General features: G+C 42.3%; 1 protein-coding gene across 3 annotated transcripts in view; it reads left to right on the forward strand.

The window, feature by feature from the left end:
- Positions 1-17,769, forward strand: part of LOC111141705 (copine 1) — a 35,214-nt gene that overhangs the window by 16,104 nt on the left and 1,341 nt on the right. For all 3 annotated transcript variants that reach the window (XM_022494478.1, XM_022494479.1, XM_022494477.1), the window contains exons 2-13: positions 13,252-13,380; positions 13,479-13,658; positions 13,806-13,880; positions 13,963-14,034; positions 14,185-14,265; positions 14,434-14,523; positions 14,637-14,723; positions 14,869-14,955; positions 15,049-15,108; positions 15,188-15,321; positions 15,407-15,461; positions 15,711-15,762. In XM_022494478.1, the coding sequence (XP_022350186.1) occupies positions 13,252-13,380; positions 13,479-13,658; positions 13,806-13,880; positions 13,963-14,034; positions 14,185-14,265; positions 14,434-14,523; positions 14,637-14,723; positions 14,869-14,955; positions 15,049-15,108; positions 15,188-15,321; positions 15,407-15,461; positions 15,711-15,762 (1,102 nt within the window). The remainder of the gene's footprint in view (positions 1-13,251; positions 13,381-13,478; positions 13,659-13,805; positions 13,881-13,962; positions 14,035-14,184; positions 14,266-14,433; positions 14,524-14,636; positions 14,724-14,868; positions 14,956-15,048; positions 15,109-15,187; positions 15,322-15,406; positions 15,462-15,710; positions 15,763-17,769) is intronic.

Consider the following 17,769-nt stretch of genomic DNA (forward strand, 5'->3'; position numbering starts at 1 on the left):
AACATACTTAATTCTAGGTGGTTGCTGAACTGTTCTAAAATTATGAAAGTTTGACTGAGTATTTGAAAATCGCAGAGTGAAATCAGCTGCCTACAGATAGCCAGAATGGTCTTTACCATCTTAAAAGGATAGACTGATGCTAATAATATGTTTTGTTTTCTTGCTCAGGAGAAAACTCACTTTAATTCATTGTTGTCTGCTTTCCAGTGTTTTACAGCAGGAAATGGTTTATCAGTTATGTGCATCGCCACCATTCTCCTTCCCCTCCCCCCCATTAGAGCTTTTATAGGATATGGTAGAGTCCAAACTTATGACTATCTTTTTAATTAAAAAATTGCTTGATTTCAGTTTTGTCTTTTTAGTATAAAATCTGATAGATCACTTAGACTTAACTCTGAAATTTCTGGAAAGAGTGTATTCTGGTGGTGGCATAGTTCTCTGACGCTGTGGTGACTTTTCTGGAAAAAAACTTCTTGATAGTATGAGCAAGTTCATCTCTTAATGGTGCCTGTTCCTGTAAATGTTAATTCTTTATTGTGCTGTTCCTGGATTTCTTCTTGTTGCCTTGTACTACTTTGTGCCAGAGGATCTCACAAGCATCTTAGAATTTGGCTCCTTTTCTGGATCATAATAATTAACAATGAACAACTAAGGTGGCAGTGCTTTTCTACATATTGCTCTACTACTGAAGAATCCAGAAGGGGCAAAAAAGCCACTTGATGAAAGAAAGCATTCTAGCCCCAGGGGCAGAAGGGCAGCACTCTAAAAATCTGGGGGCAGCAAATTGTGCTGGAGAAAACCTCATTAACCATCATCTTATAATTCTGAGAGTCCCAGGGACCTTCCCCTGGTGAAAATGTTAAGTCCTAGAACCTAAGGAAACACAAGTTGTGGGTTAAATGACACAGCAGACATTGGAATTGGCATCCCAGCTGTACCAGACATCTGGATTCTGATTTTAGTAGCTTAATATTTCAAATCATTTTTCCTAGTCAGCAGGTGGCTTGCTATTTCATGTTGAGAGGAGGAGGAGGTGACTACTGGAGAAAAACAGCCATGACCAGCAAGAGAACATAATTCAGTATGAACAGTCAGATGTTGAAGAAGCATAAGACACTCCCAGGAATGTGCTATATTCAAACAGTCTGCCCCTTAGTGTTTCATTCCCTCTACATTTTGATGCTGCCAGTTTTCCCCTTCTACCTGCTTTCATTAGTAAGTTGGCTGGTAACCAGGGCTATGAGTTTCTCACTGCTATCTATCTCTGTAGCCTAGCTGCCTAACTTGGGGGGTAGGGGGGAATGTGAGCTCACTCACAGTTCTCGATTAGTGAACAAGATTTGTCACTTAAGCATTTGTGTTACATGCCAGATGTAACCAACCACATTGTGATACTACTGTAAGTCACCTGTTAGTCCTTGCAGAGCGAAGAATGTTTAAGGGTAAAGATACTCAGCTGCTTAACAGATCTTAAATCATACTGACTAGTGCTGTTGCTGATGTCATTTTTCTTTTGTTTCACTTGTGAGTGAATGCCATCCTCCACTGTACTCTCCCACATACTGTGTTGCTATACAGAGATGGTTATGTCCTTTATACATACCTCTCTTTTGTGGTGTGGGCCTGTGGGACCAGTAGGGTCCCTCTGCTATAAATCTGGCTATAGTGGAAAGACTAATGCAGCTCTTAACTTTCTGAAGTAGATACTGCCAATTATCTTTGCTTCTGTGACCATTGAATTGACAGGTTGGAATTGGAAATGTCTGTTGCCTCCAAGCTTTTAAAACAGTTTCACGTGGATAATACCTTAGCCATAGCAGTAACCCATGTTAACTAAATTTTTTGAGCAGTGTTGTGCACCTAGCACTTCCATACTGTGATAGAAAAGGAATCAAAATAAGATGCTTGTTCTTAAAGACCTAAGGTTTTAAATAATACAAGTAAGTGCTCAGTTGTACTTGCGCATGTACGAAGACCATTCATGTCCTACAGGAACTGGATGGATAGGGCTTTCCTGGCCAGTTGCTAAACAAGCATAATGGAAGTATAATGGAAGCCTTGTGTGTAAGCTGAGTATGTTAATTTAGTAAAATGAAATGTTTAGTAGTGTGAGAGAACACAGTGGCACTCCCTAAAATGGTGTTTGTCCTGGAAGCTCTTAAAGTTGTGTTTAACAGTGTAGCCTGAGTGGCGTGACGGAGCTGAATGGTGACTAAGGCAGGCAGGTGAGGGTTGTACTAGGGGTCTCCTGACCTACCAGAGGGATAGAACCTTTTATCTTTTTAATAACCTTTTGACCAGCTGCCATGTACCAGTTCTTATAAACAAATGGCCTAATAAGACATTCATAAATGCTGGAGTTAAGTGAATTTTCCCATCAGTTTCACTAACACAGTTGACTATATGAAATTGATTCTTTTCCAGTTTTGCATTGATTTGATAGTTGTTGTTCTTCTAGAGCAGTGCTGTTCTAAGAATTTTGTCCAACAGAAATGTTCTCATTAACACTCATGTTACTTAGCCACTGTAGCTACTTTTTTTTTTTTTTAAGGATTTTATTTGTTCTGAGAGAGAGAGTGCATGTGAGCGGGCAGAGGGGGGATGCAGAGGGCCAGAGAAAGAATCTCAAGCAGACTCCATGCTGAGTATGGAGCCCAAAGCAGGGCTTAGTCTCATAACCTTGAGATCATGACCTGAGCCAAAACCAAGAGTTGGATGCTTAATTGATTGAGCCACCCAGGGGCCCTGCTACTGTAGCTACTATTAAATTTAAAAAGCAGGCTAGTGGCAACTATTGAAGAGCACAGTCCTAGATTCACAGAGCAACAGAAAATTTCCTCTTCATATCTGATCTTTGGAGATCACCATGTTAGGTAACACTGACCAATAGAAATAAGAGTCATTTATGTTATCTAAATTTTTCTAGTAGCCTCGAAAAAGGTAAAAAGAAAACAAGTGAAATTAATAATAAATTTTAGCCCAGTATATCTGAAATGTTATTATTTCAGTGTATATACTCTATAAAATTATTGAAATTTTGGGGGATACTGTTTTCAATTTATACTTTACAGCACATTCTTTTGAACTAAGCATATTTCAAGTGCTCAATATCTGCTTGTGGGTAGGAGGCCATCTTGGACGGTACAGATTTAGTTTATGAGAAAGGTTATCCCCTGTCATTTCTCTCTAAGCTGTGTTGCCTCTTTCATCGGTTTCTTTACTTTTCAGTATTTGAGGTTTGTTGCATTCCTCCTAACCTTTCCCATTCCGGTTATGTTGGCAGTTTTTTTGAAGCAGTTAACTTGCCTCAGTTACCATTTTCATGGGCTACAGTGAACTTTTGGCTAACTGGGTCTTCTATTGTGAAAATCCACCAGAGTTCAGCAACAGAACTAGAATCTTCCCTCTCCCCTGCTAACCCCCACCCCCTGCACCCCACCTACAGTGGGAAGTGAGCAAGTCATTGTATGTGTGTAATGCAGTTTCCTTATTGTTCAGACCCTCTCTTTTCTCAACTTGACTAATACAAAATTTGAAGAACAACCCATTTTAAGATCTCCTATGTATCCCAAGTGGATTTATTCCAGTAAGAGGAACTTGCACTATGAACATTAGGTAGGTTTCTTTTCCCAGGGCTCTGGTCTGCTGCTTTTCACTTGGCTGCTTTATGCCATAGATCACATTGCACACTGGAAATGCACAAGCTCTTGTTGATGTCCTTGCCCTGGAGATGCTCAGGAAGTTGGTCCAGTGCTGTTGTCTTCTACACTCTCTGCAGGTAATAGGCAGTGGTCTTGTTAAAAGAAGGTAGATCAACTGAGTGTAGATTCCAGCAGAGCCGACTAGGAACAGAATTGGCTGCCTAATAGGTAGTCTCTGAAAATTTTGATAAAAATCACATTTTTTCTGAGCTGAGTTCTACTTTGCAGAGTTTACACTTGTTATTTAAGGTTTATTCCTTTGAATAAACTTAAATTCTAGTCCTATACATGCAGAATCTAGCAGTTCCTCTATTCCTGCTTGACGGACAAATAGAGGAAACGTGGTGGATGCAGAATTCTTTTCCATCTTAGTATAAGGCTAGTTGGTATAGGTCATGGGAAGAGGCCACATGAGCCTCAGTGTTCATGTGGAGTGTCCAGGTAGATTTCAGATTGGACTGGAATACAAGGTGCAACCTGTTGCTAAAATGGATGGAATAGAAATCATATTCTCAGAGTTGTGGTTCATTTGTTACTATATGTCCCAGGATCAGTCATTTCCTTTCTCTGGCCTAAGTGTTTTAAGCAACAAGATTAAATGAGATAATCTCATTATGCCCAGTTTCAAGCTTCTGTGATTTTATGAACCCAGCCATTCTGTTTCTTTATGGAAGTTTGTAGGTAATTTGAACCTTAAACTACAGAAAAGCCAGTGGAACTCAGTATTTTGGTCTGGTACTGCTTTGATGCTTTCTCTGAGTTTGACAGCAGTCACACTGCAGCTTCAGAATTTCATTAGAAGAGAAAAGTAGGGAGGTTCTTCATTCCCACCAGTTAGGTCCTGTGGGGCAGGTAGACCAGAGGCATTTTTCTTGGTTGTCCATGAACCAGCTAGTTAGATAATGGTACAAAGAATCCATTTATGAGCACTGAGAAGAGCAGCAGTTAACTCGTTATTCGGCACTTACTCTGTTAGTGTCAGGCAGGGGATACTTTGCATGGTTGTCCTCATTTTATCCTCACAAAAATCCTGGAAGGTTGATATTATTTTCCCTACCTTACAAGTGGGGAAATAAGGGGAAGAGAAGCAAAATAACTTACTTGAAGTCTAATTAATAGTAAGGGTAAGCAGAGATTATTCAGTCATAGGCTGTCTGCATGACTCCAGAGGCAAAGCCCTCCTTCAACCATTGCCTGTCCCTAACTTTTGGGAGAAGACATGGGAGAACACTGGCAGCACTCTTCTGTCAGGGGTCTTGAGCCTGCTGGGGAAAGGATTCTGGAAAGGATTCTTGCTCCAGTACTCCAGTGTTTATTTTGAAGTAGGCAGGTAGAGGCTTCATGTAAACACATTCAGAGTTCTAGGGCAGAGAAAAACTCTGGTTCCAGTACTGTCCTATCTTGCTTGAAGGCCATATGTTCTTCCTCAGTTTGCTTCTTTCCTCATACCCAATTTGCCGCTCAAGCTAGGTTCTCTTTGAAGAGTTGGACACAGGTTGTAGTTCCACTTGGGATAAGTGTTCTCGGGATGTTGTAGTTTGACTTCCATACTTTTTTGACCTTCACAGAATATAGCAGGATGGGATACCCCGTTACCATTTACTGTACCATATTTTCCTGAGTTTCACTTTTTGTGTGACGTTCACATTTTCAGCTTTATAGTATTGCCAAATATAGTGGCAGCCAGACTACTTAGTATTATAAGGATCTAAACCAAATTATTTTTTAAACTTTTAGTTTTAAACACAATTTTTGTAGCCTGTATTCATATGTGTGAATAAAGAACATATAGTTTTATAGTAGGGATTTACATAATTGGTTCAGTTTGTGACTGTCTTTGGGGGCTGTTAAATTTGGGGCATCTCTGAGTTAATAAAGGGAGAAGCAGGGGTAAAGAAAAACTTGTCAACCTTATTCATGTCCCTTGAGGAGGCAGAGAAGGAAAGGAACAGTGGTGATGGGCGTAGTTCATCTTTTTAATCTGAAGGGAAAAGAATATATTCCATGGGTGGTGCTCTGCTGTTTGGGAGCCTGTGGAGAATTTCCTGATTGGCTTTCAAGACTTCATTGAGCATCTGAGCTGCTCCAGCATGCCAAGGTAGGCAACAGGAGTGTGAGCATGGCTTGGTTTGTTGGAGTGATCCTGCCACCAAGACATTTTGGTGCTCTATTCTTCCTTTTCAAAGCCTGGGAATGGAATTGGAGGCTGGTTCCTTTCTTTGTTAGGCTTTTGGGAAGGGAAGATGGCAGCGTAATACCTGAGCATGAAAGACCAATGAATTTCAGCCTGACTGGCATGAACTGGATCTAAGAGGAGTGATGTATTCATGGATTTATGAAGAGCAGAGTTAGAATCTCCAAGACAGGGGAGGGGATGCCCTAGAAAATGGACACATCACTCCCTTTTTGGCAGAGCAGGTTTCCCTATCAACAATGGTAAACCAGCTAGCTGTGGGAAGGGAAGCTCTGATTTTTAGCATTTGCCCAATTTTTGTGGCTTAAAACTTGGATAGACATGCTGTAAAACCATACAAGCCTGCTCCAGCGCATTGCTGTAACCTTTCCTTGAGGTGCTTTGAATTGCTATCATGTGGTTAGGTCTGTGCTGTATGAAATAGGAGATGCATAGCAGTGTTTGTTCTAAAGATGTTATTTTACAGACAGTTGAGGAGCTAGAAACATTGACACTACAGTTGTGGTGTGGATGAGTATAGTAGCCAGAGTAAGAAACTTTTGAGTGATGGAGATACTGTGAAAAAGAGCATATGAGAGCTGGGCTTAAAGGAGGATGATAATAGCTAACACTGGTAATAATAGTTCAGACTGTGCTAAGCACTTTGCATACATTATATGAATCTTCCAAAAAAGGTAATATCCCCCACTTTACTCTTGAGGAACCTTAAGGCTTAGTATTTTGCCTAAGTTACGTAGGTAGAACATCGTTCTGGTGGGTGTGTAGTGATCTCATTGTGGCTAGGGAGAGAAGTAAGGCCAGTATTTGGAGCCTGGTCACTTCATCAACAGAACCCATGCTCTTGCCCACTACATCACTTTGCTGTTGGATATAAGAAGGAAAGTTCTTCGGGAGAGGACGGTATGACTGTACTCCAAAGTTCTAGACACGAGGTAGGAGTCAGAATATTTGAGTTTTGGTCCTCATTTTGTTTAGCCATGTATGTGGCCTTAGCTAAATCACATTTTACCTCTCTGCCTTGAATTGAAGGACTTGGATTTAAATGATCACTCAATTCCTTTTTATTCCTGACAATGGAGAAAAGCAGAGGAAAACAGCCTACAAGGGAGTGCAGAAGAAAACAAGACTTCAAGTGGTAGAAAGCAGAGGCAGAAAAGATTGGTCCTATATACTTAGCTGTTTCTGTTTGCAGTTCCTGACTAGCACCAAATAGAAAGGTTGGGAGTGTTGGGAGCACATAGAAATAACAAGCTAGTCTCTTGTGTTGAGTGTTCCTAAAAAGCTCATTTCTCCCTTGATGATTTCAGCAGTGGGCTAGGTCTATATTTGGGTCATTTTGAGGATCCTTGGATTATCACTACTTTCCTAGCAGTAATTCAACAAATATTTACAAAGCGCCTGCTATGTGTGAGTCACTAGAATGGGAGCAAGACAGATCTGGTCCCTTCTTTTGTTGAATTTATAGTCTACTAGATGTAATAGATAAATAAGTTGCACATTTTGATAGGTCTATGAGAAGCTGGGTTTTGTTGGGTTGGAGTCAGGGAGGGTCTTCAACTTGGTTGAACTGAGAATGGAAATGAAGAGACTAGTTAGGAGACTGTTACAGACATCCAGGCAAGATATGTCGGTTCAGAAGAGACTGGACACAAAGACCTGGCAAATATTAGCTAGACCTGTCTTACAAAAATAAATACAATTTTTGAGATTTTTATTGACTCACTTAAATGTCATATTTAATATGGTTTTGTAAAATTTGAGTCCTATAAAGGAGGCTGAAAGTCCCATGAGATTCATTGTAATGGCACTAGATGAAAAGGAAGTGAATCTGGCTTGAGGATGTAGCTGTTCAAAGGATATAGGACGGAAAAGTGACATGAACTAGGAATTTTAATTCTGTAAGATTTCTAAACAGAGGTAGGCTTGGAAATAGATTTGAAAGGAGATCAGGATTTGGGAGAGATTAATAATCCCAAGCATTAGATAATTTAAAGGGAATATGACTCAAAGGATAGAACAGTGTACATTGTAAAGATTGGCTTACAAAGGATTGCTAATTCCAATGAGAAGCAAAGCAGGGAGATTGAGGAGAAAACAACTGGTAGCACAGCAAGCTCTGGTCTCTTAGAAATTGAATCCAGTCCCATATGCACATGTGGGCCCACAACATTCTGGTTGGGATTTTAGTTTGATCCCAGAAGAAACTGAGAAAGTATAGAACAGGACCAATTGTGGGGAAAGGGTAGACAAGCTAATAGACTAGGAAAGAATGCTCAGGAAAGAATCTACCACGAATTGAGGCCTCACCAGAAGCAGCACCTGACCCACTGCTAATGTGTCTTCCCCAGATGAAAAGCCTCTTTCTGGTATCTTTGAGAAGTTCCCATTGTTGCCTGTAACCTCACCATTACAGATAATTCCTGGCAATACTTCTGTAGTTAACAAGAAGTGTCAGGAATAAACACAGAGTTCTCCACTTGGAGTCCTCCACTTAAATTTTTCCCCAGCATTTTATTGTGAAAACTTCAAACGTACAGAAAAGTTAAAAAAAATTATACAGGAAATAACCATATATCTGCTATTTAGATCCTACAATTTAAATGCTCCTATATGTGTTTTACCACATATCCATTCAACATACCATTTTATTTTTTTGGTGCGTTTCAAAGAAATTGCGAACATCACACCTCACCCATAAATATTTCATCATGTCTTGCCTTCATTATTTAATGTAGGTTTGTTGGGCAGGGGGAGGTGGTAACCTTTACATACAATAACATATATACACCTTAAGTGTACCATTAGATGAAAAGGAAAAATGCATTCGTGACTCACATTCCTGTCAAGATAAGGAACTTTTCTGTCTGCCCCTCCCCCTTATCTCCTGCTGCTTCTCAGTTGATAACCTGCCCTCGGGGTACATGGGAGGAACAACCAGTATTCTGAATTTTTTTCACTATAGGTTAGTTTTGCCTGTCTTAAAAACTTCATAAGTGGAATCTATGTATTTTACACTTCAGATTCCTCCTTGTTGCAGATATTAATAGTTCGTTTCTTTTTTGTTACCAGAGCAGTTTTCTATTACATGTATAAATATTATGGTTTATTCATTCTCGTATTGATGGACACTTGAGCTGTTTCAGATTTTTGGCTATTATGAATAAAGCTGCTATGAACATTCCTATACAAATCTTTTTGTGGACATAATGTTTTCTTTTGGATAAAAATCTAGGAGTGAAATTGATCTTGGACTAGATGTGTGTTTGGTTTTCTAATAAGCTGCCAGACAGTTTCCAAAGTGGTATATTTAATGCTTTCACTAACAATGTATGAGATTTCCATGTCCTTGCCAACATTTGGCATTGTCAGTTTTTCTACTTTTAGCCATTGTGGTGGGTATGTGATAATATCTTGTGGTTTTAATTTGCATTTCCCTGATGACTGGTGCTTTTGATCACTCTTCATTTGCATATTTCCAATTCTATATTCTTTTATGAAGTAACTGATCAAATTTTTTGCCCATTTTAAATTGTCAGTATTGAGTTGGAGGAGTCCTGCATTTAAATTTTAAAGCTCAGTTATAGAAGATAAGGATAGAGAAGACTTACTGCTGGGACAGTAATTCAAATGAAAAAGGCCTCAAAGTTTGAGTCGAGCAAAAACACATGTTACCATTTATTCAGCAAATGGTTATGAGTACTAACTGTTCTAAGCACTGGTATTAGGGATATAGAAATCATACCCAGCCCTAGTTCCAAGGAGGCCATAGATAATGAGAATAGACAGACAAAAGTCAAATTTTTGATATGGCAGTTTCAGTGTTATATCACTAATATTTACTGAGTACCTGCTATAGGATAGGTACTGTTAAAAATTCTGGAGATAGATTAGGCAAACTAAACGTGGTTCCTACTCTAATCCAGCTTATTTTCTTGGGTGTCTGTGGATAAAGACACCGCAGAAGCCCTGATAAGGGGAATGAGATTGAAGTTGTGTGTATGAGGGTCAGAAATGAAACCTGGCTGAAACATACCTATGTGGCTAGGTGATTAGTTAAGTGTCAGGTCTTTCAGGGAAGGCCTTGTAGACCAGGGAAAGAACTTTGGACTTTTGAGTATTTGGGGATGCCATTCCAGAGCTTTGAATGGAGAAATGGTATGGTCTAGTTTCTGTTTGGCTAATAAGCACAGAAATGTGTCTGTGTGTGTTTGCAGGAATATGATGAGGAGACCATGTAATCATCCAGAGGAGAGATGATAAATTTTACTTGGGGAATTTGGGCAAGGCTTCATAAAGGAATAATGTCCTAACAGGACTTTGGATGACAAGGCATATGTTAGACAGGAAAGTCAGAGGTATCAGCATGTGTATGTTCCAGGAGCCAGAAATAGCTTTGGATGACTAGTTGGTTGGGTGGTAGAATAACAGGAGGTAAAGCAGACTGGGAAGGGCTTTGAAGGTTCAGTTAGGGATGCAGGGTCACCATATTACACACCTACTGAATTCTGTATAGATGTACTGTCTAGAGTTATGCCACAAGGTGGCCTTGCTAGGGAGCTTGGCTCTGAACCTAAGGGCCATGGGCATCTGTGCAGGACTTCTAGTTAAGGTAGAGACTCTGGAAGCTGACACAAGGAAGACTAGCTGAGGCACTGTTAAGGAGGAGAAGCCAGGGAAGAGGCAAGAGACATTGAGCCTTGAAGTTAGGTAGGGATTGTTAAACCAGAGGTAGAGGCTTTGGACTTTGAATAGTTAAGAGGACTTAAGTTGTGGATTAGGGGGGAAAAAAGCTAATGATGTCCTTTAAAAATACAAAATAAACTAAAATATTGAAATAATACAGAGTGTATATAGATTATAAAATCCTCACCTTCATTCCACTTCTCTGAGGTGTACCTAAAAGTTGCAGTTGTTGGTGTGCCTTCCATTTTTCTGTGTATTTATTTTGTGTACCTATTCAAATCTATTGTACATACACATACACTTGGGGTTTAAAATGGAGGCCTACTTACCATTTTTTGTGACTTTATTTTTTCATAGAAAACCAATATAATATAGTTCTGCCTTGTATTTTACCTGCTGCTCAACATCTCATTGTTTTAATGTACTGTAATTTACTTGGTGCCCAATAGATAGACCTTTGGCAGTCTCAGGTGTTTTACTCTTCTCAGCAATAGTGAAATGAACGTTTTTCGTTTGTTTCTGTTGTGTGCAAACACTGCTTCAGAATAACATGTGATGTGAGAAGCCTGGAGTCAGATTGTGACTTTGGGAAGTTGTGGTCCCACTCCTTTGGGAGTATGTGTTCTTCTTTGGATCTGTTCTTAGAGACCTTCCAAAGCGGGGATGATAAGGCTGGTCAAAGTCTAAAAGCCACATACTAGGGGCAACATTCAAAAAGAATGGGGGCTCTATTTCTAGATTTTAGCTGGGGACTTCACTGCTTCCAAGTATTAGATGGGTTCTCAGAGGCTTTCCTTGTAGAAGTTTAGACTGGGGAGAAATAGGACATATGTAGAAATGAGAATTTAACAGACTTGAGTTGGTTTGGTAGGACTTTATGAAGCAGGACTATCTAATGGATTAGAAGAGTGGTGGATTTTCCATCATTGGATGCTTTCAAGCAGAGACTGAGGTGCTATGAACAGGCAATATGTGAAGCAAGCCAAAGTGTAAGACTCATTTTAACGTTGGTAGATAATAGCACTCCAGATGGAGACCGTGAGGCACCAAGATGGGAACAGCACAAACTGTGGACTAGGTTGGGGGAAGGATTGATTGAGGATCAGTTTAGGGGAGGCTAAGGCTAGAGGCATCCTGGGGTATAGTGCTGGGAAGTCTGGAGTGCTGAGTGAAGCTGGATGAGAGATCTGACATCAAGTGCAGTTTTGTTACAGTCTGCGGGTGTGTGAGTCAGCAGGGACACAGGGATAGTAAGGAGTCTGAGGGTAATTGTTAATGGGGACTGTAGGAGGAGGGGTTACATGGGAGTCGAGATCCATGCAAGAAGATAGTGTTTCAGCCAAGGAGATGCGTAAATTGGAAAAATTCATGTTCCTTGATTGCCAGTCAGTTTGGCAGTGACTGGGCTGGGAGCTGAGACTGAAGATGGCCTTTTGGATTTCATTCAGCAAATATTATCTAGGTGCTTGGGATAGAGCAATAAACAGGACAAAATATCCCTTCCCCCACATTTACATTCCCTCAGTTTACATTCTAGTGGGCAAGAGAGGTTATATATTAGACAATCAACGATAAATGCTAAAGAAAAAAGCAGGAAAGGGTTTGTGATGCATCAGTAGTAGTAGGGTTGAAATGTTAAGTACCTAGAAAAGGATAACCTAAAAAAGGAAAAGAAAAGGAGAACCTTCTTCTTCATAATAAGATGATTCTGAATAAAGACCTAGAAGGAGTGAAGAAACACCAAGCAATGTGGATAATATGAAGGAAGAATCAAGTCTATTTGAGGAATGGCAAGCAAGCAGACCTGTGTGTTCAGAATGGAGTGAGCAAGACAGGTGTTAGGAAATCAGGTTAGAGAGATCTAGATCTTTCAAGACCTTGGAGACTGTGGTAGAGTTTGCATTTTTTCCTAAGTAATGGGCAATAATGATTAGAGGGTTTGGGCAGATGTGTAACATAACCTGACTTAGTTTTAACAGGATCACCTCGGTTGCTGTATTGAGAATAGTCTGTTGGCATGAGAATGGAGGTGGAGGTGGGGATGGCAGATAAGGGAGACCAGGTAAAGAGGCTAATGCGATAAGCCCAGTGGCTTGGACTGGGTGGTGGCAGTGAAACTAGTGAGGAGCTGGCCATGAGCAGCTGATTGCCTGCTCAGAGAATCAATTGGGGGAATCCCAACACCACCTCAAGATGCAGGGCCTGTGAGAGTTAGTGAGAAATCATTGGAGGAAGAAACTTTTTGGGGAGTTGTATCTGGATCATGGTCATGTTGGGATTAGGGTCTGATCTGGGCCCAGTAAAGGGTCAGAATGAGATTCATTGGTCTCAGAAGATCAGGGTTGGACTTTTGGTCTTGAGAACATTATAGGGATTTTAGGCTGAGGACCAGTTTGGGCTCAAAGTTGTCAGTGAAGGCCAGTATAGTTTTTCCACATCTTCCCATCATACCAGGGTTGGTTGTACTCACTGTGTCTTGTCCCATTGAGCTCACCTGAGGGAAATAAAGGAGTATGGAAGCTCTAAGACCTTCTCTTCTTTGGGTGTCATGGAGCTGGATACAGGCTCAGCCCTGCCTGGGGGGAAGCCTACTGGGCTTCCCAAGCTGGGACATATAGTCAGGGAAGGGTAGAAAAGGGTCCTCAGTGCTTGACTTGGGTCCTTTTTTCCCAGATGGCCCACTGCGTGACCCTGGTTCAGCTCTCCATTTCCTGTGACCATCTCATTGACAAGGACATCGGCTCCAAGTCTGACCCACTCTGTGTCCTTTTACAGGATGTGGGAGGGGGCAGCTGGGCTGAGGTGAGAATGGTCTTGGGGGTTGAAGTTGTGGAGGAAGATTAGAAGTGTTTTGGGGGTGGAGGGTGTGTGACTGTGATACTGCTGGCCTCTGCCCACAGCTTGGCCGAACTGAGCGAGTACGGAATTGCTCAAGCCCTGAGTTCTCCAAGACTCTGCAGCTTGAGTACCACTTTGAAACAGTCCAGAAGCTCCGATTTGGCATTTATGATATAGACAACAAGACACCTGCACTGGGGGATGATGACTTCCTAGGAGGGGCTGAGTGTTCCCTAGGACAGGTATGTGGGGCTAGGGATTAAAATACTTTAGACACATGTTCAGTAAGAGCCCTAACAGCCTAGACTGTCTGGAACGTGAAGGTGGGGGTAAGCAAGACCTAACCCTGCCTGAGATTTTGCTCCCCCATCCACTCTGCTCTGCCCCAGATTGTGTCCAGCCAGACAATAACTCTACCATTGATGCTGAAGCCTGGAAAACCTGCTGGGCGGGGGACCATCACGGTAAGAAAGAACTCTGGGGGGAGGAGGGTTACATCAGTGAGGAATTCATGAAGGGATACAGTCTCCTGCCTCCCCTTCCTAGGTATCCGCTCAGGAGATGAAGGATAGTCGTATAGTGACCATGGAGGTGGAGGCCAGAAACCTAGATAAGAAGGTGTGTCTGGAAAGAAGACCTCGGGGGTTAAGAATTAAGGGGCAGGAATGGTGTTTGGGGGGGTTTAAGAATTACGGGGTTGGGACTGGGGACTGGCAAAATGGTTGTCTCTCCCTGAGTCTTATACTGGGGTCTCTGTGTCATTGACAGGACTTCCTGGGGAAATCAGATCCGTTCTTGGAGTTCTTCCGTCAGGGTGATGGGAAATGGCACCTGGCATACAGATCTGAGGTGTGATACCCCTGAGATTGGGTGAAGTGGGATAGGAGAGAGACTCCTGGGGCTTGTGATTACCAAGGTTTGGAACAGGGAGAAATAGACTGCATATGGATAGAGAAGAGTGACAGCTCCCCATATGCCAGCCCAGAGCTCACTAGAGGCCTTACCCTCCATCTTCAGGTAATCAAGAACAACTTGAACCCTACATGGAAGCGTTTCTCTGTTCCCCTTCAGCATTTCTGTGGGGGAGACCCCAGCACACCCATCCAGGTGAGTTTGCCTCCTGAATGTACCTGGGGAGGGATTTATTCTCACCTGCCCCCTATCCCTGGTCTCTGTATACACATACACACCTTCCCTCACCCTCCCTTCCTCACGCACAGGTGCGATGCTCAGACTATGACAGTGATGGTTCACATGATCTCATTGGTACCTTCTACACCAGCTTGGCCCAGCTGCAAGCAGTCCCGGTGAGTGCCAGTCCTGCTCAGGAGTGTGCAGGTGGGCTCTAAAGGACTGCAGCCCCAGGGAGAGAGGGAGAAAGGGAGGAAGGGCAGACCAGTTCCAGCTGATGCTCTGGGAGTTTCCTACCCTAATTTTTTCTTTCCTCACCAGGCTGAGTTTGAATGTATCCACCCTGAGAAACAGCAGAAAAAGAAAAGCTACAAGAACTCTGGGACTGTTTGTGTCAAGATTTGCCAGGTGAGGCAATAGCCCTTGGGACCCAGGCTTTGACCCCTGTGCTCCACAGCCCCAACCCCTTCACCCCAGCCATGATCCTGGTTTCATCTGCAGGTAGAAACACAGTATTCATTCCTGGATTATGTGATGGGAGGCTGTCAAATCAACTTCACTGTAAGTTGCTTTATCAGGAATAAGAGAACAGATCTGGATCTCAGAGTGGCCTTCAGCTCCCCTCCTCTCCTCCTCCTAGGTGGGCATTGACTTCACGGGCTCCAATGGAGATCCTTCGTCCCCGGACTCCCTGCACTACCTGAGCCCAACAGGGGTCAACGAGTACCTGACAGCACTGTGGACTGTGGGCAGCGTGATTCAGGACTATGACTCGTGAGTAACTTTCTTTTGCCCATCCCTCAGCCTCTGGGCTCACAGTCCCCTCTCTGTCTCTTCTCAACTCACTGTCTTCCCACAGGGACAAGCTATTCCCAGCATTTGGATTTGGGGCCCAGGTACCCCCTGATTGGCAGGTGAGCACGCTTTCCTTCCCCAACTCCTATTTTCAGTGTCAGGGTCCTGATTTGGGGGGATGTGGTTGACTTGCTGTGTGGCATCCAGCTTTATGTGGAGATGCAGGGATGTATCCCTACAGATACATATACAACGAATGTTCAGGACTACATAGCTCCCCCACAATGCTTGCTGTATACCACAGTGTCATTTTTCTTTGCACATAGATGGTCATGGGAAAAGAACCTCATTTTGATTCTTGCCCTCAGGTCTCCCATGAATTTGCCTTGAACTTCAACCCCAGTAACCCCTACTGCACAGGTAAGTTCCTTCAAACTCCACTGTAAGGCAGATCTGTCTACACCTAGAAGGCCCAGCCCATGCAGAAAAGGGATTGTGGGGGTAATGGGGCAGATACCTGATTCTGTTGTCCAAAGAAGTAGATTTTTTTTTTCAAAGCTAGATTCATTCATTCATTCATTTGACAGCATAAGTAGGCAAAGTGGCAGGCAGACGCAGGAGAAGGAAGCAGGCTCCCTGCTCAGCAGGGCTTGATCACAGGGCCCCAAGATCATGACCTGAGCTGAAGGCAGCCACTTAACCTACTGAGCCACCCAGGCGTCCCCAGAGGAGGGGATTTTAGAACTAGGTCTTTAGACTCAAATCTGCGTCTCGGGTCTTTATCTTGCCTCTTTCTAAAACCATGTGAGTTGGGGCCAATTTGCTTTGGCTTCATAAAAGTGATACATACTAAAGGATGTTGACTATTTAAGGAGAGGATATGTATAAGCTCTCTCTAAGCAGTGGTAGCTGTTACTGCTTTACCTTTGCCTGGAAGCTCACTGGTACCTGTCCGGGCATTCAGGGTGCCCTTTGCCCACACTCTTGTCTAGAGAGGGCCAAACCTTGTAGCACCCCAATACCCCCAAGTGGGCAACAAACTAAAGGGGAAAACTTGACCTGACCTGATCTGACTTGGGTTTTTGACATGAGTTCAGACTTAAGAGAAAAGTTGTGAGAGTAGTTATAGGGGCTTTAGGTCTTTGGAGCTCAGCAGTCAGGCCCTAGGTCACAGATTCCCCAACCATAAACACATTTGCTTCGTGATTCTCTGTGTCACTCAGATTCTCTATCTCCCTTCTTCTCCCTCCCTATTCCTTGTGCTATGTATATAGATAGCTATATATTTACATCTTTATGTACATGTATATATATGTGTGTGTGTGTATATACACATTTTTTTCCTGAAATGTTTGAGAGTTACAGTGAATAAGCCCTCCCCGAAGTGTGCCTCTATGGCCCCACCAACTTTGCACCCTTCATTGTTTATCAGTGGATGTTTCCTAAAATCAAAGACATTCTCTTATGTAACTACAATACAATTCTCAAAATCAGGAGATTAAAATCAATACCATTATCCAGTCTAGAATTTATTCAAGTTTTGCCAGTTGTCTTTTACAGTTAAAGAAAATCTCAGATCACATAATGCATTTTTCTGTCTTCCAGAGTTCTTGTCTTTCATGATCCTGACATATTTTAAGATTACAGGCTAGATAAGTAGAATGTCCTGCAGTTTGGGTTTATCTGATATTTATTTATGATTAGATTGAGATTATGTACTTCCGGTGGGCGTATTATAGAAGCGATGCTATGTGTTCTCTCAGTATACCATGTCAGGAGGCCCTGATGTTGATTTATCCTATTACTAGTCATGTTAACTTTGATCATTTGGTTAAGGTAGAGTCTGCCAGGTTTGTCCGATGTTTGTAATTAATAAGTGTCTTTGGGGAAGATGCCTTGAGACTGTATCAATATCCAGTTACTCATTAACTAGTACCCTATAGTTTTAGTATCCTATAGTTTTAGCACCCATTGATGATCTTTGCAGTCAGTGTTTGTCAGATGATTTTATAATTCCTCCTCCTGCATTTATTAAGAGTTTTCCTCTTGGGGCACCTGGGTGGCTCAGTAGGTTAAAGCCTCTGCCTTCCGCTCAGGTCATGATCCTAGAGTCCTGGGATTGAGCCCCCATCGGGCTCTCTGCTCGGCAGGGAGCCTGCTTCCCCCTCTCTCTCTGCCTGCCTCTCTGCCTACTTGTGATCTCTGTCTGTGAAATAAATAAGATCTTTAAAAAAAAAAAAGTTTTCTCTTCTTTCCCTTAAAGATTTTATTTATTTATTTGACAGACAGAGATCACAAATAGGCAGAGAAGCAGGCAGAGAGAGAGGAGGAAGCAGGCTCCGTGCTGAGCAGAGAGCCCGATGCTGGGCTCGATCCCAGGACCTGGGATCATGACCCAAGCCGAAGACAGAGGCTTTAACCCACTGA

The sequence above is a fragment of the Enhydra lutris genome, unplaced genomic scaffold (genome assembly GCF_002288905.1).
Source record: "Enhydra lutris kenyoni isolate GAN:26980312 unplaced genomic scaffold, ASM228890v2 scaffoldscaffold6, whole genome shotgun sequence".
Taxonomy (NCBI): Eukaryota; Metazoa; Chordata; class Mammalia; order Carnivora; family Mustelidae; genus Enhydra; species Enhydra lutris.